The sequence below is a fragment of the Spermophilus citellus genome (genome assembly GCF_964194105.1).
Source record: "Spermophilus citellus genome assembly, chromosome: 4".
Taxonomy (NCBI): Eukaryota; Metazoa; Chordata; class Mammalia; order Rodentia; family Sciuridae; genus Spermophilus; species Spermophilus citellus.
Genome location: NC_138185.1, coordinates 202,082,406 through 202,101,095, shown reverse-complemented (window position 1 = coordinate 202,101,095; position 18,690 = coordinate 202,082,406). Strand labels below are relative to the sequence as shown.

General features: G+C 38.4%; 1 protein-coding gene across 1 annotated transcript in view; it reads left to right on the top strand.

Annotated features, from left to right (window-relative positions):
• Positions 1–18,457, top strand: part of SPTLC2 (serine palmitoyltransferase long chain base subunit 2) — a 109,217-nt gene extending 90,760 nt beyond the window's left edge. Inside the window, exons 10-12 of the mRNA XM_081291284.1 lie at positions 9,796–9,931; positions 12,626–12,755; positions 15,671–18,457. Coding sequence (XP_081147410.1) covers positions 9,796–9,931; positions 12,626–12,755; positions 15,671–15,790 — 386 coding nt within the window. The 3' untranslated portion in view covers positions 15,791–18,457. The remainder of the gene's footprint in view (positions 1–9,795; positions 9,932–12,625; positions 12,756–15,670) is intronic.
• The last annotated feature ends 233 nt before the right edge of the window (positions 18,458–18,690 follow it).

The window sequence follows — 18,690 nt, the reverse complement described above, 5'->3', positions numbered from 1 at the left end:
AATCCCAAATTGACCTTTTCAGTGAACATGAACCATTTGTTCTTGCTTTATTCCTGCAGAGGTGTCATTTTAACTTTTTCTTTGATGAATAGTTTTGTGTTCCATTTCAGCCTTTTAGTTATATTGTTTCATATCTTCCTAAAAGGCAATTTGGACCAGGTTTATGTTGAATTACTAGTTTTGTTATGTCCACCTTCCCTCAGCCTCTCCTTCTTGGCACTGTATGCAGGAGAAAAAGGAATGCTGAAGTATCTCAGGAAGTGTCTATAGGGGAAGGAAAGTAGATACACAGAAAGAAAATAAATACGTTTGTAGCCAGTATTGTCTGTTCTGTGTATTCATTCATAGGATTGTCTTAAGAGAGAAAAGGGGAAAACATTGAGGGTGGGCGCTTTATCTCTTCATTTCCTGCCTGGGGATGAGGTTTTAAGTGCTGTTTCAATGCCACCTCCACTGCCTTGCAAACTTGGGGAGCACCCAGCACCAAAAAATGTCAGGTGTTTTTCAGGTTTGTCTTAAGGAACAAAGGCCAAGAGGAGAATGCCTGAGCCCCCCAGATGTTTCTCTCTCTCTCTCTCTCTCTCTCTCTCTCTCTCTCTCTCTCTCTCTCTCTCTCTCTGTAAAAGAGTGATTATTAGATGATAATAATTGTCCATATTAAGATTATGAATAGAGAGATGAGAAAGTTAACCTCAGTTCCAAATGGTGTTTTTGTTTTCAATACTTAAGGTAACATTTCAAGCATTTGAATTTTTATTTTTATTGTAGTATTGGCCTTCATAAAGTACACAGATCTTAGGTCTAAAATTCCATGAGCAGATACATGTCATCTGCCTAACCCCCAGATCACAGTGTAGAACATCCCCAGTGACCCCAATGCAGCCTGCCTTGTGCCTACTTCTGGGGTTTTTTGTTTTTTGGGTTTTTTAAAAAATACTTTATTGATTGATTGATGGATTGGATTTTATTTATTTATACATGGTTCTGAGAATCAAACCCAGTGCCTCACACATGCTAGGCAAGCGCTCTACCACTGAGCCACAACCCCAACCCTGTTATTGTGCTTTAATAGTTTTGCCCATTCTTGAACTTCATATAAATGGAATCATACAGTACATGTAATCATCTTTTGGGTCTCTCTTCTTTTACTAATCATGTCTTTGAGATCCATCTGGGTGTTTGGGTAGAATAATAATTCATCTTCATTGCTGTCTAATATCTCATTGCTTGAATGTATTATAGTTTATCTATTCTGCTGGTGGGCATTTGAGTTGTTTCCTGATTTGACTGTTATTAAGAATACTGCTGTGACATTCTTACACATGTCTTTTGGTTGGCAATTCTGTTGGGTATATGTAACCAGAAATAGAATTGCTGGATCCTAAAGTAGGCCAATGTTTAGGTTCAGCAGATATTGGCATTTTTACAAAATACCAATCTATAATCCCTCTAGTATCTATAAGTGTTTTTTAACAGATGATGATGGAAAAACTGGAAGTCCACATGCAGAAGTATGTACCCCTATCTCACACCATGAACAAAACATTAATTCAAAATGGATCAAAGGCTTAAATGTAAGAGCTAAAATTATAAAGCTCTTAGAAGAAAATAGTGTAAATCTACATGACTGTGGACCAGGCAGTGGTGTTTTAGTTTTATCACCCAAAAGAACAAACAACCCAAGAAAAGATAATTCAATTGGACTTTATTAAAATGTAAGCTTTTAACCAGGCATGGTCGTGCACACCTGTAATCCCAGTGACTCTGGAGGCTAAGGCAGAAGGGCTGCAAGTTCCATGTCAGCGTGGGCAATTTAGTAAGAGACCTTGTCTCAAAAATGAAAAGGGCTGAAGGTATAGATTAGTGATGAAGCACCCTTGTGTTCAATCCCTGTACTGCAAAAAAAAAAAAAAAAAAAAAAAAATCAAAGTAAAGCTTTTGTGCTTCAAAGGATACCCATTAAGCAAGTGAAGAGACAGCTTAAGAATAGGGGGAATTTTGTAAATCGTATATCTCATAAGAGGGCCCTGAGCAACTTAGTGAGACCCTGTCACAAAATAAAAAGGTCTGGAAATGTAGCTTAATGATAAATTGTCCCTGGGTTAAATCCCCCCAGAATAATAAAAATAAACTCATAATATTAACAATAACAACAATAATAAAAGAATGAGGAGGAAAACAGTAGAGTAATGGGAGGGAATTTATCTATAATAATTTGTAATGTTCCAATTAAGAGAACAGAATTAAAATTCCAAAAAATGAATGCAAAAAATTTATAAGAAGAGGGCCCACTGAAGAGAGGCCCCAGAGCTGGAATGTGGCTCAGTGGCACTGCCCTTGCATGTGCAAGGCTCTGGGTTCCATTTCCAGCACCAAAAGTGAAAAAAACAAAACAAAACAATAACACCAACAAAAAAAAAAACAAGAGATAACCTATTTATGGTATTGTCTTTTAAGTGTACTGTTGACCGATTAGTGCATGCTTTTTCTTGTATTTTCTCACGTGTAACTTTGAATTGTAAATATATCATATTGTCCCACATTTATATTTTCTAGAATAAATATAGTAATTGGATCTAAGGGAAATATAAACACACCCAAATCAGGTGTGGGGAGGCCTGAGGGAGGCTTGAAGCAGGAGGATCACAATTTCAAGGCCAGATTGGGCAATTTAGACCCTATCTCAAAATAAAAAGGGTTGGGGAAGTGCCTTAGTGATTAAGTGTCCCTGGGCTCAATCCGTGGTACCCAAAACAAATAACTCCCCTCCCACCACAAGATTCAGTATCTTATAGCTAATGTGTGGTTGTAAGTCTCCAATTCTGATATTAAGGTTACAAGCAAAAAAAAAAAAAAAAAAAAAAACCCACAGTCCATATGAGGAAATAACTCTTAGGGCCAACAGTGTTCTCAGCCAACCAAGAATTTACCATCCTCCTAAGAAAAATATAGGGTTTTTTGTTTTGTTTTACTTTGGGTTTTGGTTGGTTTGTTTGTTGTCATAGGTTGGGCTGTGGGGAGTGCAAAATTGACATTTATCACCTTCTGGCCAGCAATTCTAAATGTTCTGCAGGGCACTGGACAGTCTAACAACTAGGACAGCATTTTCTGCCCCAAATGCTAATAACAGCCTTCCTGGAAACACTGGAAATGGTTTGACAAATATTTTATGGGGGTGCCCCTTTGGAGGATGGGATATGTCAGGAATTTTTTTTTTTTTTTTTTTTTTTTTTTTTTTTTTTTTTTGGTACCAGGGATTGAACCCAGGGGCACTTAACCACTGAGCACAACCCCAGGCATATTTTAAGACAGGGCCTTGCTAATATGCTGAGGCTGGCTTGAACTGCAATCCTCCTGTCTTGGCCTTCTGTGCCACCCGGATTATGGATGTGGGCCACCTTGCTCAGCAGAAATCTCGACTAGAAATTAGAAAGGAAAATGCAAGACAAAAGAAGTTCATACGTAGCATCTGCAAAACACACACACACACACACACTCTGCGTAGGTGGAATAGATCAGAGGATCACCCAGTTGTGGTGTGGTAATGTGGTCATGTGCAGGCAAATGCTGTATGCCTGAGCTATACCCCCAGCCACTGTGATGTGGCCACGTGATGTGGGGTGGCAGCATTGCCTAACATTCCTCCTTAGTCGGTCCTACTTAGTACCAGAGCTGGGGTAAATCGGTGAGTTATGGTTAAGAGTCCTGTCTGAAACCAAAAGAACTGGGGATTCAAACCCTGTGTCCTCCACTTTTAAGTCACTTAACCTTGCGCTGAGGTTGTGGCTCAGAGGTAGAGCACTCACCTAGCAGGCATGAGGCACTGGATTCAATCCTCAACACCACATAAAAATTTTAAAAATAAAGATATTGTGACCACCGATAGCTAAAAAATAAATAAGTATTTTTTAAAAAGTTACTTAACCTTTCTGGGCATCAGTTTAATTTCTCAGTTGTAAAATAGCTCTTAAATACACCTGGTTTGTAAACAGGAGAGGTGGAAAAGCTTACTAAGTCTGCTTTTGCTCTCAAAAATTACTAGAATGATGTATAAAAGATGCTATGGCTTAAGTGTTCAGCATGAAAGGAATTTGGAATTTTTTTTTAATCCCTAGTTTGTTGTCTCTTTTGAAAGTGTTATCTTTATTGCATCCAAGATTTTCTACCCTGCAAATTTCTTAACAGTTCTTGGAACTAGTGTAAGAGCAGCAGTTAGTCATACCTGACTCCTGTCTGAGCCCAAGGTACTTCTAGCTGAGAGAGGCAGAGCTGTTGTCCTACTGTTGGACTCTGTGGCACCATTAATGCAAATGTGTCATGCAAGCGAGCGCTCCATTAATTTACATTAACATAAATCTCTATATCAATTTTAAAAGACCCTGTCTTGAAATAAAGTATAAAAAAGAGCTGGGGATGTGGCTCAGTGGTAAAGCACCCCTGGGTTCAATCCCTGGTACCAAAAAAAGAAAACCTTAAAACTCAGGGGCAGGGGCTGGGGACGTGGCTCAAGTGGTAGCACGCTCGCCTAGCATGCATGAGGCACTGGGTTCGATTCTCAACACTACATAAAAATAAAATAAAGATATTGTGTCTACCTAAAACTAAAAAATAAATATTTTTTAAAAATTAAAAAAAAAAACTCGGGCAGATTAGACTTCAATAGTCATTAGCCTACCTGCATTAGTATTAACTGGTGTTTTATATGGTATTTAATTCAAAATGGGATGACTGCATTATCTGTTAAAGTTCAGTATCATTTCAAGAATAAAGAACAACTAGCCAGGCCCTCTGGCACACACATACAACCCCTGGCACTCAGGAGGCTGAGGCAGGTAGATCACAAGTGTAATGTGGACTGGGCAACTTGCTAAGACCCTCTCTCAAAACAAAAAATAAAAAGACTGGGGATTTAGCTCAATGATAGAGCACCCTGGGTTCAATCCCCAGTACCACACATACACAAAAAAGTAAAGGTAACATATGTACATACCACAGCCTGCTGATTTGCCTGCATTTATTTGACTACATTATTTTCCTGTTAGTCTCTTTGAAATTATTAAGTTGAACCATAAGAAATTGACAATTTTGGGTAGGTGTATATGATGGCACATGCCTGTAGTCCCAGCTACTCAAGAAGCTGAGGCAGGAGGATCATAGGTTTAAGGTCAGCCTCAGCAATTTAGCAAGACACTTGTCTCCAAATTAAAAGGGTTGAGGATGTAGATTAGTGGTAGAGGAACCCTGGGTTCAATTCTTAGTACCCACCCTCCACACACACCCATACAAATTGCCTTTTTTTTTTTAAGCTCAAAACCAGTTAACTGTTGAAAGTGTGATGGTTTAGTCTAATAGTTTGAAGGATAATCTGATACTTCATTTCTGTGATTCACTCTATCATTTTTATTATTTCCATCAAATATTAGTAGAATTCCTTTTCTAGATAGTCTTGACTCTTTTAGTCTTTATCCCTCTGCTCATCACTGATTATTAGTTTTGCTGTTCAAGATGAATTTATTGGAAAAACTGCTTTTCCTTTGTCCTGCATCTCCTTTACCCATTCACCCTCAGCACATGCATTTGCCCATAAATGCTAGTTACAAAGTAAATTATGGATATTGCTACCCAGTAAAGCATTAAGCTTTAAAATTTGAAACATGGATAATTTCTTTGTGTGGTATGGGGGAAGAAGCATTGGACTAGAGTCAAAAGACCTAAATCTCAGGGCTGGAATTGTGGCTCAGTAGTAGAGCACTTGCCTGGCCACCGGTGAAGTACTGGGTTTTATCCTCAGCACCACATAAAAATAAAACAAAGGTATTGTGTCCATCTACAACTAAAAATAAATAAATAAATAAACTTGATCTGCCATTTGATGAATAAAAAGCCTTGGAGAAAGTAATTTGACATCTGAGCCTGTTTCTTCATTTATAAAGTATAAATAGTACATTCTTTTGCCATCTACCTAAGCAGTTAGGATCAAATGAAACTGAACTGTTGACTAGTAATTGTAGCAATTCTTATGTCCCTTATTTGGAATAACTAGAATAGGAGATAGTTCTTTTTACTGTGTACTTTATAGCTTCCAAAATGAAGGTTAATAATCTCAACTCTGATTTCCATCAACACATAAATGAAGAAGTAAAATTGTGGTATACCTTACCATGAAATACTACTCAGCAGCATAAGGATTTAGAGGTTGGAGATTTTAAGTACCTGTTCTCAGTATTTTTAGGTTTGTATATGAATATTATATTAAAAATGTTTTCTTATGAGAGAATAGATGACAATGGATGAGATTCCTACCTCCTTCTGTTTAAATCTTCTTTAGATTAATAAAGCAATCAGCGAAAAAGTCAAGATCTAAATCTTTTTTTTTTTTTTTTTTTTTTGCAGGGATTGGTGGCGGGGATCAGGGATTGAACTTTGGGCACTCGGCCACTGAGCCATATCCCCATCCTTATTTTGTATTTTATTTAGAGACAGGGTTTCACTGAGTTGCTTAGCACCTCTCTGTTGCCAAGGCTGGCTTTGAACTTGAGATTGTCCTGTCTCACCCTCCTAAGCTGTTGGGATTACAGGCGTGAGCCACCACGCCTGGCCTAAATCTCTCTAACAATTATTTTCTTGATAATTTGTCTTCATTTTTGTGGAATGAAAAAAAAAATCTTAATTGAGGTTAGTCTATTTGTAATAAGAAAAATGTACTAGATACATGGGAAAAAATCAAATGTATATTCATGTGTGTCACTCAATTCTTAAACCAAATTTAATGAGAGATTATTCACATATGATAATAAAACTCACCAATTTTAAGTAACTGTACAGTTTTGACAAATATATACATTCTTGTAACCATGCCACAGCTAAGGTATAAAATATCCTACTTTTAAGGATACTTTTTTTTAGCCATCTGTACATCATTATCCTCAGAAGTCCCCCGTGCCCCTTTGCTGTCGGTCCCCTTCCCATTCCCTGGCAAACAGTAATCTGTTTTTCTGCCACTGTGATCGTGACTTTTTAAGAATTTCATATAAATGGATTTGTATATGACATTGTCTTTTATGTCTGATTATTTCATTTCACGTGTTTTTGAGATCCGTCAGCATTATTGTGTGTTTCGATTGTCCTTTTTTATTTATTTATTTATTTTCTCTCATCGTGTTTCCTGTACCATTTTGAACATACAGAGCATAATTGTAATAACATTTTAACATCCTGCTAATACTGTCATTTCTGATATTTTCTGTTGACATAAGGTCACATTTCCTGTTTCTTTGAATGCCTGCAATTTTATTTTGTTGCTGTTGTTGGACACAGTACCTATTTTTTATTAATTTATTTTTATGTGGTGCTGAGAATCGAACCCAGAGCCTCAAACGTGCTAGGAGAGTGTTCTACCACTGAGCCACAATCTCAGCCCCTGCAATTTTCTTTTATGTGTTGGACATAGTAAATTTTATACTGTTGTGTGCTGTATTTTATTGTATTCCTTTAGGTAATTTTGGACTTTTTTTCTTGGATCCTTTCAAGACTTGCTTTTAAGTATTGTTAGAGTGGGTCAAGAGCAATTTTTAGTCCAGGGCTAATTTAGTTTCATTTCTAAGGTGATGCTCTTCTGAGGACCCTGTTATATGTGTTGTAAGATTCTCCCATTTTGAAGGGTATAAATTAAAAAAATAAAAAAGCTCTGTGTGAGTGCTGTTTTCTGGTGGCCCTTTCTTTCCCCATCATCTGATAGTTTCTCTCTCTCTCTGTCTTTAATATTTTGTTTAGTTGTAGATGGACACAGTACCTTTGTTTATTTATTTTAATGTGGTGCTGCGGGTTGAACCCAATGCCTCTCATGTGCTAGGCAAGCGCTCTACCACTGAGCTATAATGCCAGCCCTGATAGTTTTCTTCTTGTGTATGCCTATCAATCAATACCCTTCCCAGGACTCAAGGAGTCTGCCCCCTGTAGATCCCCATGTGCACTCTGCACATTCCTCCTCCTGTACACCCAAGATAATCTAGCCACCTTGGCCTCCCCAATTCTAATCACAACTGACAACTCTCCGCTCCAAACCCAACTGTCCTCAACTGACAAAACTGGGTTCCCCTTCTCTGTGCATCAATCTAGTACCTGCCTCCAGGAAGCACAGAGCAACCTGAAGGTTTAGCTTGGTTTCCCTTCTCCCGGGCAGCATAGTCCTGCACTCCCTGTGTTGAGTGTCTAAAAACCACTGTGCTGTATTTTTTGTCCAATCTTCTGCTGTTTACAATAGGTGAATTTGATCCCTAGGATGCTGTAATGACAGGAAGTGGGAGTCTCCTATGAAAGTAGCGTAAAGCATGTATTGATAGTGCCTCAGAGAAAATAGGGTACTTGGATCATCAGTTGTCAACTTACCTAAATCTGACACACTTTAGTGTCTGCTCTTTGTAAGACATAGGACCTGACCTAAGTGTTGTTCCTTGGTGTTCATGGTAACTAGTCTAAACAAAGGTTGACTGTTTTTCTCTGATGAACTTGTACATAAGGAATATTAATTCTGGGTTATTTTTGGCCAACTTATCTAGCATAGCTTTGCATGAATGATGAATATGTTAATATTCTCTCTTTTTTTTTTTTTTTTTTTTTTGGTGATGGGGATTGAACCCATGGCCTTATACATGCTGTGCAAATGCTCCACCACTGTGCCACATCCCCAGCTCCATCAGTATCCTACTTCTTTTTTTTTAATATTTTATTAGTTATTAATGGACCTTTATTTATTTGTTTATATGTGGTGCTGAGAATTGAACCCAGTGCCTCATGCATTCGAGGCAAGCACTCTACCACTGAGCTACAACCCCAGCTCCATCAGTATCCTACTTCTAAGGACACTTTTTTTTAACCATCTGTATATTTGATTGCTTGATTATGCTTCGATATATGTGAGAAAATTACTGCAAACTTTTTTTATTCACAATTATTTATGGTTGAAAAGACCATTAAACATTTTTTAACCCTTTGCAAACTAATTTTTTTGATTTATTAAAAACAGGACAATTATTTGAACATCTGTTCATAGATGGGCCATAGTGTCAACACTTGGCCAGATATTTAGTCAGTTAAATTAAAGAATTATTAAAGAAATGTGTTTTGATCTATTTGTATTTTAGGAAGATGAGTAAAATCAGATTTAAAATATGATTTTACTTTATGACATATAGACTGTTGCTGTCTGATTAGAGTTTTTAAACAATGTGAAATGAAATGGTTAAGAGAAAAATTTGAGGTCTAAGTTGCTGAGGGCCATTGCCAAATAGGAATGACGCATCGAAATTTCCTTGCCTGTGGACTTATGTGTAAAGTGATTTAAACATAATTAGTTGGAATGAGTATTGAAATTGGAAGTTCTAGATTCTAGTGTCAGCTGTGCCTTTTACTGCTACTGGGTGATGTGGGCAAGTTACCTGAGACTCTTGTAACTTCTAAAATGAAGATAATAAATATCCTACTTACTGTCAAAGATATGTGGAGTGCTGAATTGCAGAAATTCTTTGGGGATGCTAATATGTCATGGAAACTTTTGACATTAAACTTTATTTTTCCATGTTATGTAAAAACTACTATCAACAGCAAGAATGATAGATTGCAAAGTGAGGCATATTTATTACATTTCACATAGTTATCATGCAAAAAAATGATGTTGAAATGGAAGAAACAAGCATAGGCCTATTTAGATAGAATGGCGATAGGAAGAGACTGCTGTCTTTTTTTCCTACTCCTTTTTCTTAGCATCATTTTGTTTTCTCTCCCACAATTTTCCAGGCAAAGAATGTGTGCAGCAGTTAGCCGAGAACACTAGGTATTTCAGGAGACGACTGAAGGAGATGGGCTTCATCATCTATGGAAATGAAGATTCTCCAGTGGTGCCTTTGATGCTCTACATGCCAGCCAAAATTGGGTATGTTTTATTGCAGGTCACTCAGTGGTCCTTCATTAGACTTAAGGCACCTGTGATAAAAGACTAGGGCTTATAGTTAGAAAAATTATCTTTTCTCCACTGTGTCCATTTGTTAGTTAGGCCATAGTTGACATAGTGGATCTAAATTGCAAGATGTGTAAACTTATTATCATTTCATTAAACAAATATCCAAGTTTAACGCTGTCTTCCAGGTGCTTAGGATGGATGTGTGAACAAAACACAAAACATCTCTGTCCTTGTGGAACTTACATTCTAGAGGGGCAACAGTCAGACAAATGTAGTAATTAGAAGATATTACACTATGTGTGCTCAAAGATATTACGTGTATCAAAAAAAGAATAATGCAGGCTACATATGGGGATTGAGAGGACCTGTAGGTGTGCAGAAATAGCATTAAATAGGGGACAGGTAAAGCCTCCGTGGGAAGGGAAGATGAAATCTGAGCAAAGAGGAACAGTCTGTACAGAGGCCACATGCAGGGACATGCTTAGTTGGTTGAAGAATAGCCAAGTGGTCACTGGAGCTGGAGGACAGTGCCCAAGGGGGAGCAGTGGGCCATGAGGTCAGAAAGGTCGAGCGGAGCATGTTATTGGATATTTACCAGGTGTGCTGATTACCCCAGCTGCTTTGGTTTGTGTGAGATGTACATAATGGAAGCCCTCAACCTGGGACAGCTTTCTTTGTATTTGAGAAGTCCAGATGTATAATGAAACTAGAAGACATTTGAAAAGCAAATGAACAATAATTACATTGAATAATTATATCGAACAGTTGTATGCAAAATTACACTGGAACTGTAGAATAAAGGAGTGATCTGCTTAGTATGGATTCCATTAAAAAGGTACCTTGTTTTGATGTGTTTTTCTTTTTGATGGGGGATTGTTTTTTGTTTGTTTTAATTATTTTTTCTTTTTTAGTTGTAGATGGACATAATAGCTTTTATTTTATTTATTTTTAATGTGATGCCGGGAATCAAACCCAGTGCCTCACGCATGCTAGGCAAGCACTCTACCACTGAGCCACAACCCCGGGTCGGAGAGTGGGGTTGTTTTTTGAGGCAGGGTTTTGCTGTGTTGTCCAGGTTGGTCTTGAACTCCTGGTCTCAAGTAATCCTCCTACCTCAGCCTCCCAAGAACTGAAGGTATATCTTTTTGAATGGGTGAGTTTTGATCCAGATTTTTGGTATAAAATTAGAATAAGGATCATTTCTCCCATTTGCTTAAATTCATTAAGGGAGCAAATATTTATATTTATCTTTGAATCCCCAGTATCCACCTCAGTCTCCAACACTCAGAGGCACTCAGTAAATGTTTATTGAAGTGAATATAAGAGAGAAAAATTAATTGGGGAGCCTAGAAGAATGATGATCCCAAAGACTATGAGAGAGAAGTTGGGAAGAGATGCTTACTAAGGGGAAAAAAAGAGTGCAGATTTCAATACAGAATTAGAGGGAGTTAGCATTATGTCCTACAAAGAGAGTGTTGGGGAATCTTCTCCCAGTGGAATTATCACAGGTATACTTGAGATATCAGATCTGAAGGACTCAATCTAGAATGCTTTGTTAAGAGAGGACTGTGCCTCATCTGTCTATACAGGTGAAACTGAAGAGGGTGGAGGAGAACTGGGGTGATGTGCTGGACAGTTAGGGAGCATGATCAACAGGTACGGGGAGCTCGGGCTCATCTGACCTGGGAGCATGGAGAAAGCTGTTCAGGTGTTAGAGAGTAGGAAAAGACTGGCACTGATGTATTGCCAGATGTGCAGGATATTTTTCTCAAACAAGTATTGTGAAGATATTAATGGAAAAGTAAAATAGAAATAAGGTAGGTCAATGAGGGAAAAATAGAACAGCATAATTTAATAAGCAAAATTAAGTGAAAATTAGGATATGTTATTTAGTCAAGATTCAGATGTAGAGTAAGGCCATAGGACAGCTGACTTGGAGTGAGAGGTAGTGTGAGCAATTAGCCAAAGCCACTGGCCAGCTACCTGACAGAAACTAGAGGCCTCTTGCCGATTGGTCACTCTGCCAGCAGATCTGTGTCATGTTATAGCCAGTTCTCTCTATCTCCATAACCTTAAGACTATTGAAACTGCCAAGCTTAACATTTTTTTATTTGTTCTAATTAGTTATACATAGTAGCAGAATGCTACTTTCCATTTCTCTGGTTGTGCACAGTGTAGAGTTGCATCACATGTGCAGTCATACATGTACCTAGGGTAATGATGTTCATCTCATTCCACCATCTTTCATACCCCCATGCCCCCTCCTCTTCCCTTCCTCCCATTTGCCCAATCAGAGTTCCTCCAGTCTCCCCGAGCACCCCCCAAGCTTAACATTTTAAGGACCAGGTTTTTAATGCAAGTTTATCTTGCCATTGAACCACTGTTAATAACAAGGATACTTTTTTTTTAAGACTGTAATTACAAATCTCTTTAGGCAAACCCTATTACAACTGGTCTCTGCCAATTATATTCTTTTACCTTGTGAAGGAAATCATACAGAAGACCACCACCTTAAGATTGAATAAATGAGTTGTGAATTGTCAGTTTTAACTTTAGAAGAAGTTAGAGGAAGTGATGTCTACCTCACCAGAGTTTAAATCATTCCAGACAGCAAGACCCTTGCTTTATACTGTTCTTCATTTCTTTTCCTCATTTTCCCCTTTGTAGCGCCTTTGGACGAGAGATGCTAAAGCGAAACATTGGTGTAGTTGTGGTAGGATTTCCTGCTACCCCAATTATTGAGTCCAGAGCCAGGTTTTGCCTGTCAGCAGCTCATACCAAAGAAATACTTGATACGGTAAGTGGACACTTTCATCTTGGTATAAACATGCCTTATACTAAAAGAACCCATGTATCACATACATGAAACCAATTATTTGTTGATCCGAATGTTCTCTGAGTACCTAAGACAGCAGTGGTGCCCAATGCTACTTAAAACTGCCATTTACAAAAGAACTACCAAGTGTGTAGCATCGCACCAGACCCAGTGTCAACCAAACTCTGGAGAATTTTCCAGATTCATCATACCATTCTGTCTCTACGGACTCCACAGTTGTGCAGTTCCCTTTCCATCCTGGCTCTGTTCCAAGCTTTCTGGTTGTTGTCATGTATGTAGAATTTTCTGTCATAAGCTTTTTCTCCTCCTTGATTGGCTGAGTGCAACTCATTCTGTATATTTCCACTTAAAGGAAACTTGCTCAGGTCTTTTCCTCTTGATAAATAAGACTTTTATTTTTGTGTTGCTGGGGATCAAACCCAGGGCCTCATGGAAGATGGGCTCGGCAAATCCTCTACCACTGAGCTAGATTCCAGCCTTCCCATACATAAATCCGAAAGTTAGGAGCTAAGTCTCATTCTATATGTTCAGCACCTGTCACAGTGCCAAGTATAGTTGGGGCTCATAACTATTACTGAATTTAATTATTTATGATTTCAGTTTATTCTCATCTCTTGATATTGCCTCTTGATATGCTGTTGTTTCATATCTAAGATTTCAGTCTTCAAGTTTTTTAAACTTCATTTATTTATTTATGTATATATGTATGTATGTATGTATGCATGCATGCATGTATGTTGTGCTGGGAATTGAACCCAGGCCTTTGTGTATGCAAGGCAAGCACTCTACTGAGCTATATCCTCAGGCCTAATTTATTTATTTTTATGTGATGCTGAGGATTGAATCCAGGACCTCGTGTGCTAAGCAAGCGCTCTATCATTGAGTTACAACCCCAGCCCTCGGTCCTTAAATTGTAAAGTTTTGTTTTCTGAACTGAGGGTATAGCTTAGTGGTAGAGCACATGCTTAACATGCACAAGCCCTGGCTTCTATCCCCACCCCCCACCCCCCTGCCGCTGAAAAGGTATGCTTTGTGGAAGTTCATAAAACTTTAGAATGTGACATCCGCAAAAAAAAAAAATAAATAAATATATATATATATATATATATATATATATATATATATATATATATTTGCTGGAAATATTAATTCGGGGCTGGGGTTGTGGCTCAGAGGTAGAGCACTTGCCTAACATGCATGAGGCACTGGGTTTGATCCTCAGCACCACATAAAAATAAAAAAATAAAGGTATTGTGTCCATCCACCACTAAAAAATAAAAGTTAAAAAAAAGAAATATTTATTAATTGGTTTGAGATCTGATAATAATCCCAAAGAGTTTTTATATTTTTTTGTAAGGGGGGGGGCATTACCAGGATTGAACTCAGAGGCACTCAACTGCTCAGCCTCATTCCCAGCCATATTTTGTATTTTATATAGAGATAGTGTCTCACTGAGTTGCTTAGTGCCTCGCTCTTGCTGAGGCTGGCTCTGAACTCAATCCTCCTGCCTCAGCCTCCAGAGCTGCTGGGATTACAGGCATGCACCATCATGCTCGGCAAGAGTTTTTATACTTTTAGAAGTTTATTATAATAATTTGATTGACATTTTGTATTTCTAAACAGCAGAAGACTTTTTACTTCCTATTTCTACACAGCAGAATTTCTACAATTAAGAGTTTATTCTGCCAGGTACAGTGGCTCACACCTGTAATCCCAGCACCTCAGGAGGCTGAGGCAGGAAGATAGCAAGTTCAAAGCCAGTCTCAACATCTTAGCAAAGCTCTAAATAATTCAGGGAGACCTTGTCTCTAAATAGAATATTAAAAAAAAAAAAAAAAAAAAAAAAGAATTGGACTGGGATGTGGCTCAGTTGTTGAGGGCCCATGGGTTCAATCCCCAGTAAACCCCCCTCCCCCCAAAAAAAAGAATTTATTCTACTGGGTGTAGTGGTCCATGTCTGTAATTCCAATGACTTGGGAGGCTGAGGTAGGAGGATTGCTTGGGCCTAGCTGGGGCAACATACTGAGAGACCTTATCTCAGAAGGAATCTTATAATCTAGATCTACTTTGGACTACTGTGGGTTTGTTTGGATGGTTTCTGTTCCTGATCTTTTTCTTTTTTACATTAAGGAAAAAAGATTCTTCTGAAGTCAGAGTTTATAAATACCCTTTTCCTTTGTGTTATTAGTAAATCCTATGAATTTTTGTTTTAAATTAATAAGTCCTATGTCAGAGGTCAAGGGTTCAGTGGTTAATGGTTTTTCCCAACTGAAATTTAAGCTTAAATTGCTTCCCTGTGAGTTTCAATTAAATCTCTTCTCAGAGGTACCACTGTCCTGATAACATATTGAAGCCCAGCTCTTATTTGCTTTTTATATTTTTCACATTTTTTTCTTCTGCTGAGATACATAAGGAATGCTATTGATGTCCTTTTTCTCTCTCAAAATACTGATTTTTAAAAATTAAGTTTGAGAACAGATGAATGTGTCTTCTTACTAATAATCAGCTCTGAAATATAAGTTATACATTGTCATACAAAATTGTAGCAACAAGATTAAGCAGGTTTACGCAGTGTCACAGAATTTGGGAAGTCACAGTCAGCCAGTGTATTTCCTTTCCTACCGAGCATATCCTAGCCATTACATGTATACACATATAACCTTTATCCTGCATACCAGCTATTCACAAGTCATTATTTCTGGTCAGCCTGAGGCCTTGTTCAAAAGCAGCTCTTCCCATAGCTGTGTGTGGTCTGGTTTGAGTGAATGCACTGGACACACCAACCTTACCATCATTGTTTTGGGCCCAGTAAACCATCAAGCGTGCCTGCGTCCTGCTGTCCCTGACTGACGTCTGCCTCATCTGCTGTGTCTTAGGCTTTAAAGGAGATAGATGAAGTTGGGGACCTGCTGCAGCTGAAGTATTCCCGCCACCGGCTGGTGCCTCTACTGGACAGGCCCTTTGATGAGACCACATATGAGGAGACAGAAGACTGAGCCTTTTTGGTGCTCCCTAGAAGAACTCTCTCACCAAGGACAGTGTGGCCTTTCTGAGCCAGTTCCAGGAACCACACTTCTGTGGCCATCTCACATGAAAGACATTTCCTCAACTACTGAAGGTGGCCACCTCCGCTCTAAGTGGCATTTTGTAAATAGTAAAAACAAAAAACTGCTTCACATCCTTTCTTTGCTAAAAACCACCTTTAAAAAAAAAAGTGATTCACTGTGTCCATTAAAAACATGTTTTATTTTATAGCTCTTCTACTTGTGAAGTCATGCTGGCTCTTGCCTGTCTGGCTAATCACCCAGGCTTTGCCCTCTCTAGCACTTTGCAGGCTTGGGTCCAGCAAGGCTTGCTGCTGGCCCTGGCTCTCCAGCCAAGAGACTCCCCCAGCCCTCCTCCCCCTGGGAGCAAGTGCCTTCCACATTTTCCCCTCCAGGTCTTTGAGGCTGCCCACCTTGAAATCCTTATTTAACTGGTCAAGTAATCAACCAAAGTCATAACTTTATTCATAAGTTTAGCCTTTTAAGAAAATCAGTAAACGATGATAGTGCCAACTGTGTAACTGGTGGGGGGCTCCCAAGACCTTGATCTTATTCCATTTTTTGTTCTGGTTACCAGATGATATTTTTCCTTCTCTATCTAATATTTCTTCATATGGTCACAGTCTGAGGGTGTGTCCAAATTTAAGTGCTTTTTCGTGCTTTCAAACTCTAACCCTGACATCTCCCACCTCTTACTGAAAACACACATCATTTTGGAGGCCCAATCCCTGCCTAGTCAGGCCTGTCTGATGAAGGTGATGGACTCCTCCTCACTGATCACCATGTTGTGAATGAGGCTGCTCCGTGGTGAGGGCTCTGCTGGCAGGTGGTGTGGCAAGAGTTGGTACCTCCAGGATGGTTGTGGTTGGGTTTCTGCCTCCTTTCTACTTTTCAAAATCATGACAGCCTCTGACTGGGCCTGGGACCAGATTAGGATTTAAACTGATAGAGGAAAATGTTGGTCAATCCTTGCTCAGAAATCATTTATCATGTTTCTATTTCAGGATTAAAGTTATTAATTTAACCCTTTTAGAAGCTGACCCACTTAAAATTACTCTTTTGAATTCTAGTTCTTTTATCCTTGATGTCCTCAAACAATTTTAACCTGGCTTATGGAGCTAGATTTTCCCCGTGCTTCCATTGTATAGAATTTTCTTTTTTCTGAGAAATTCTAATAGGAAATCAGATCTATTATATTTCTGAGAAATTCTAATAGGAATCTGATCTATTTCCTAAACTGGAATATCCCCTATTTTGACTGTTTTCATACTGTAACCAGGTAAGGGAACTTCTTTCAGAAAGCTTTATACTGCTTGACCAAAGAACAAACCTGAGAATCACCATTTTAATTTTTAATCACCATTTTAATTTTTCTTCAACCAAAGCTCAAGTGAAGAGAACGTTTGGCTTTATTGTACCCAAAATCAGTTTGTCTTTTAGTAGCCATCAAGTATTATAGGGGAAAGATTGGGAACAGAATGAAAAAACAGTGGATGAAGGTTGTTTTGCAGATCTGATTTTGAAATTGCTCCTTTTATTAGTAAAGATTCCCAGTCCACATCCTGTGTCTCCCCATCAGATGTGGCATGTTGTACAGATGCACATAGTGGAAGATATCAGCAACGTCGTTGTTTGTGCAGTTTTGTTTTCATGTCCCAAGTGTAAGTTATCTTTGGTCATTCAGCGTCTGAGTGCTTTAAGCCCTTGAGATATTCCAAAGTTTTATATCACTTTTTTTAGAAAACAGACAACGGTGAATAAAAGAACTAAGGAGAGATGCAGGGAATATATTTAGCATGTCCAAGTTAAAGTAAAAGAAAGACTACGGTGACTAAAATAACTAGCCTGTAAAATTAAGTACATTGCTAACCTTTGCTGCGCATCTAATTCCCCACTGTAGAATTGGTCTGCAATACCAGATAGCTTTTGCACTGCAGTTACTAATTAAAGATGTAGGTGTAGGGTTTGCAGAAGTCACAAACTTTAATCAATGAACTTATCTGCTAGTCTTTCTTTTTATTTTGGCTTGCACAAAGTTACTGCAAATTAAAATGTCAGTATGGGCATTTAAAATTATAAACACACATGTCACTTTGTTGATGAGAAGTTGTTTCAGGATAAATGTAATTAAGAGTTTATTTTGAAGAGACAAAATTCCTGTGATCTATGCAGGATCTTTGTACTTTGTAGAGGACAAAATGTTATATGTATATTGCATGTGGCTGGTTGTCTCTACTTAATTGTAATATAAATTTGGGGGGTCCAGTTATATCCTACAAATCATTAATTATCCAACTTCTTGGGGAAGTACAAGGGTATATAAATACAGTCATACTCATTGAGAATGATCACAAATCTGGGATAAGCAAATATTGTTTATTACAATTTGACATGGCCTGATGCAAGAATCTGGTGGGATTGAAACCGGCCATGGTAGCACATGTCTATAATCCAAGCTACTTGGGAGGCTGAGGTGTAAGGATTCCAAGTTTAAGATCAGCCTGGACAACTTAGCAAGACCCTCTCAAAAAAAAAAAAAATTAAGGGGCTGGGGGTCTGTCTCAGTGGTAAATGCCCCTGGATTCAAACTCTAATACCACACACACACACACACAAACACACACACACACAAAAAAAAAAAACATATTGTGCTTCAAATAGGTTGCAGTTAACCATTCCTACCAAAATTGGTGATGTGAGTCAGTTGATAGAGGTTGGACTAATACTTTTTCTTGCCCTTCTTTGTTGCATTGACTTTATTCATTTTAGGTGTAGATTTATTCAGCTGATCATATCAGAAACCAGGAAGTGTACAGCTAGGAGACACAAAATCACATACAAGGGCTGGGGAT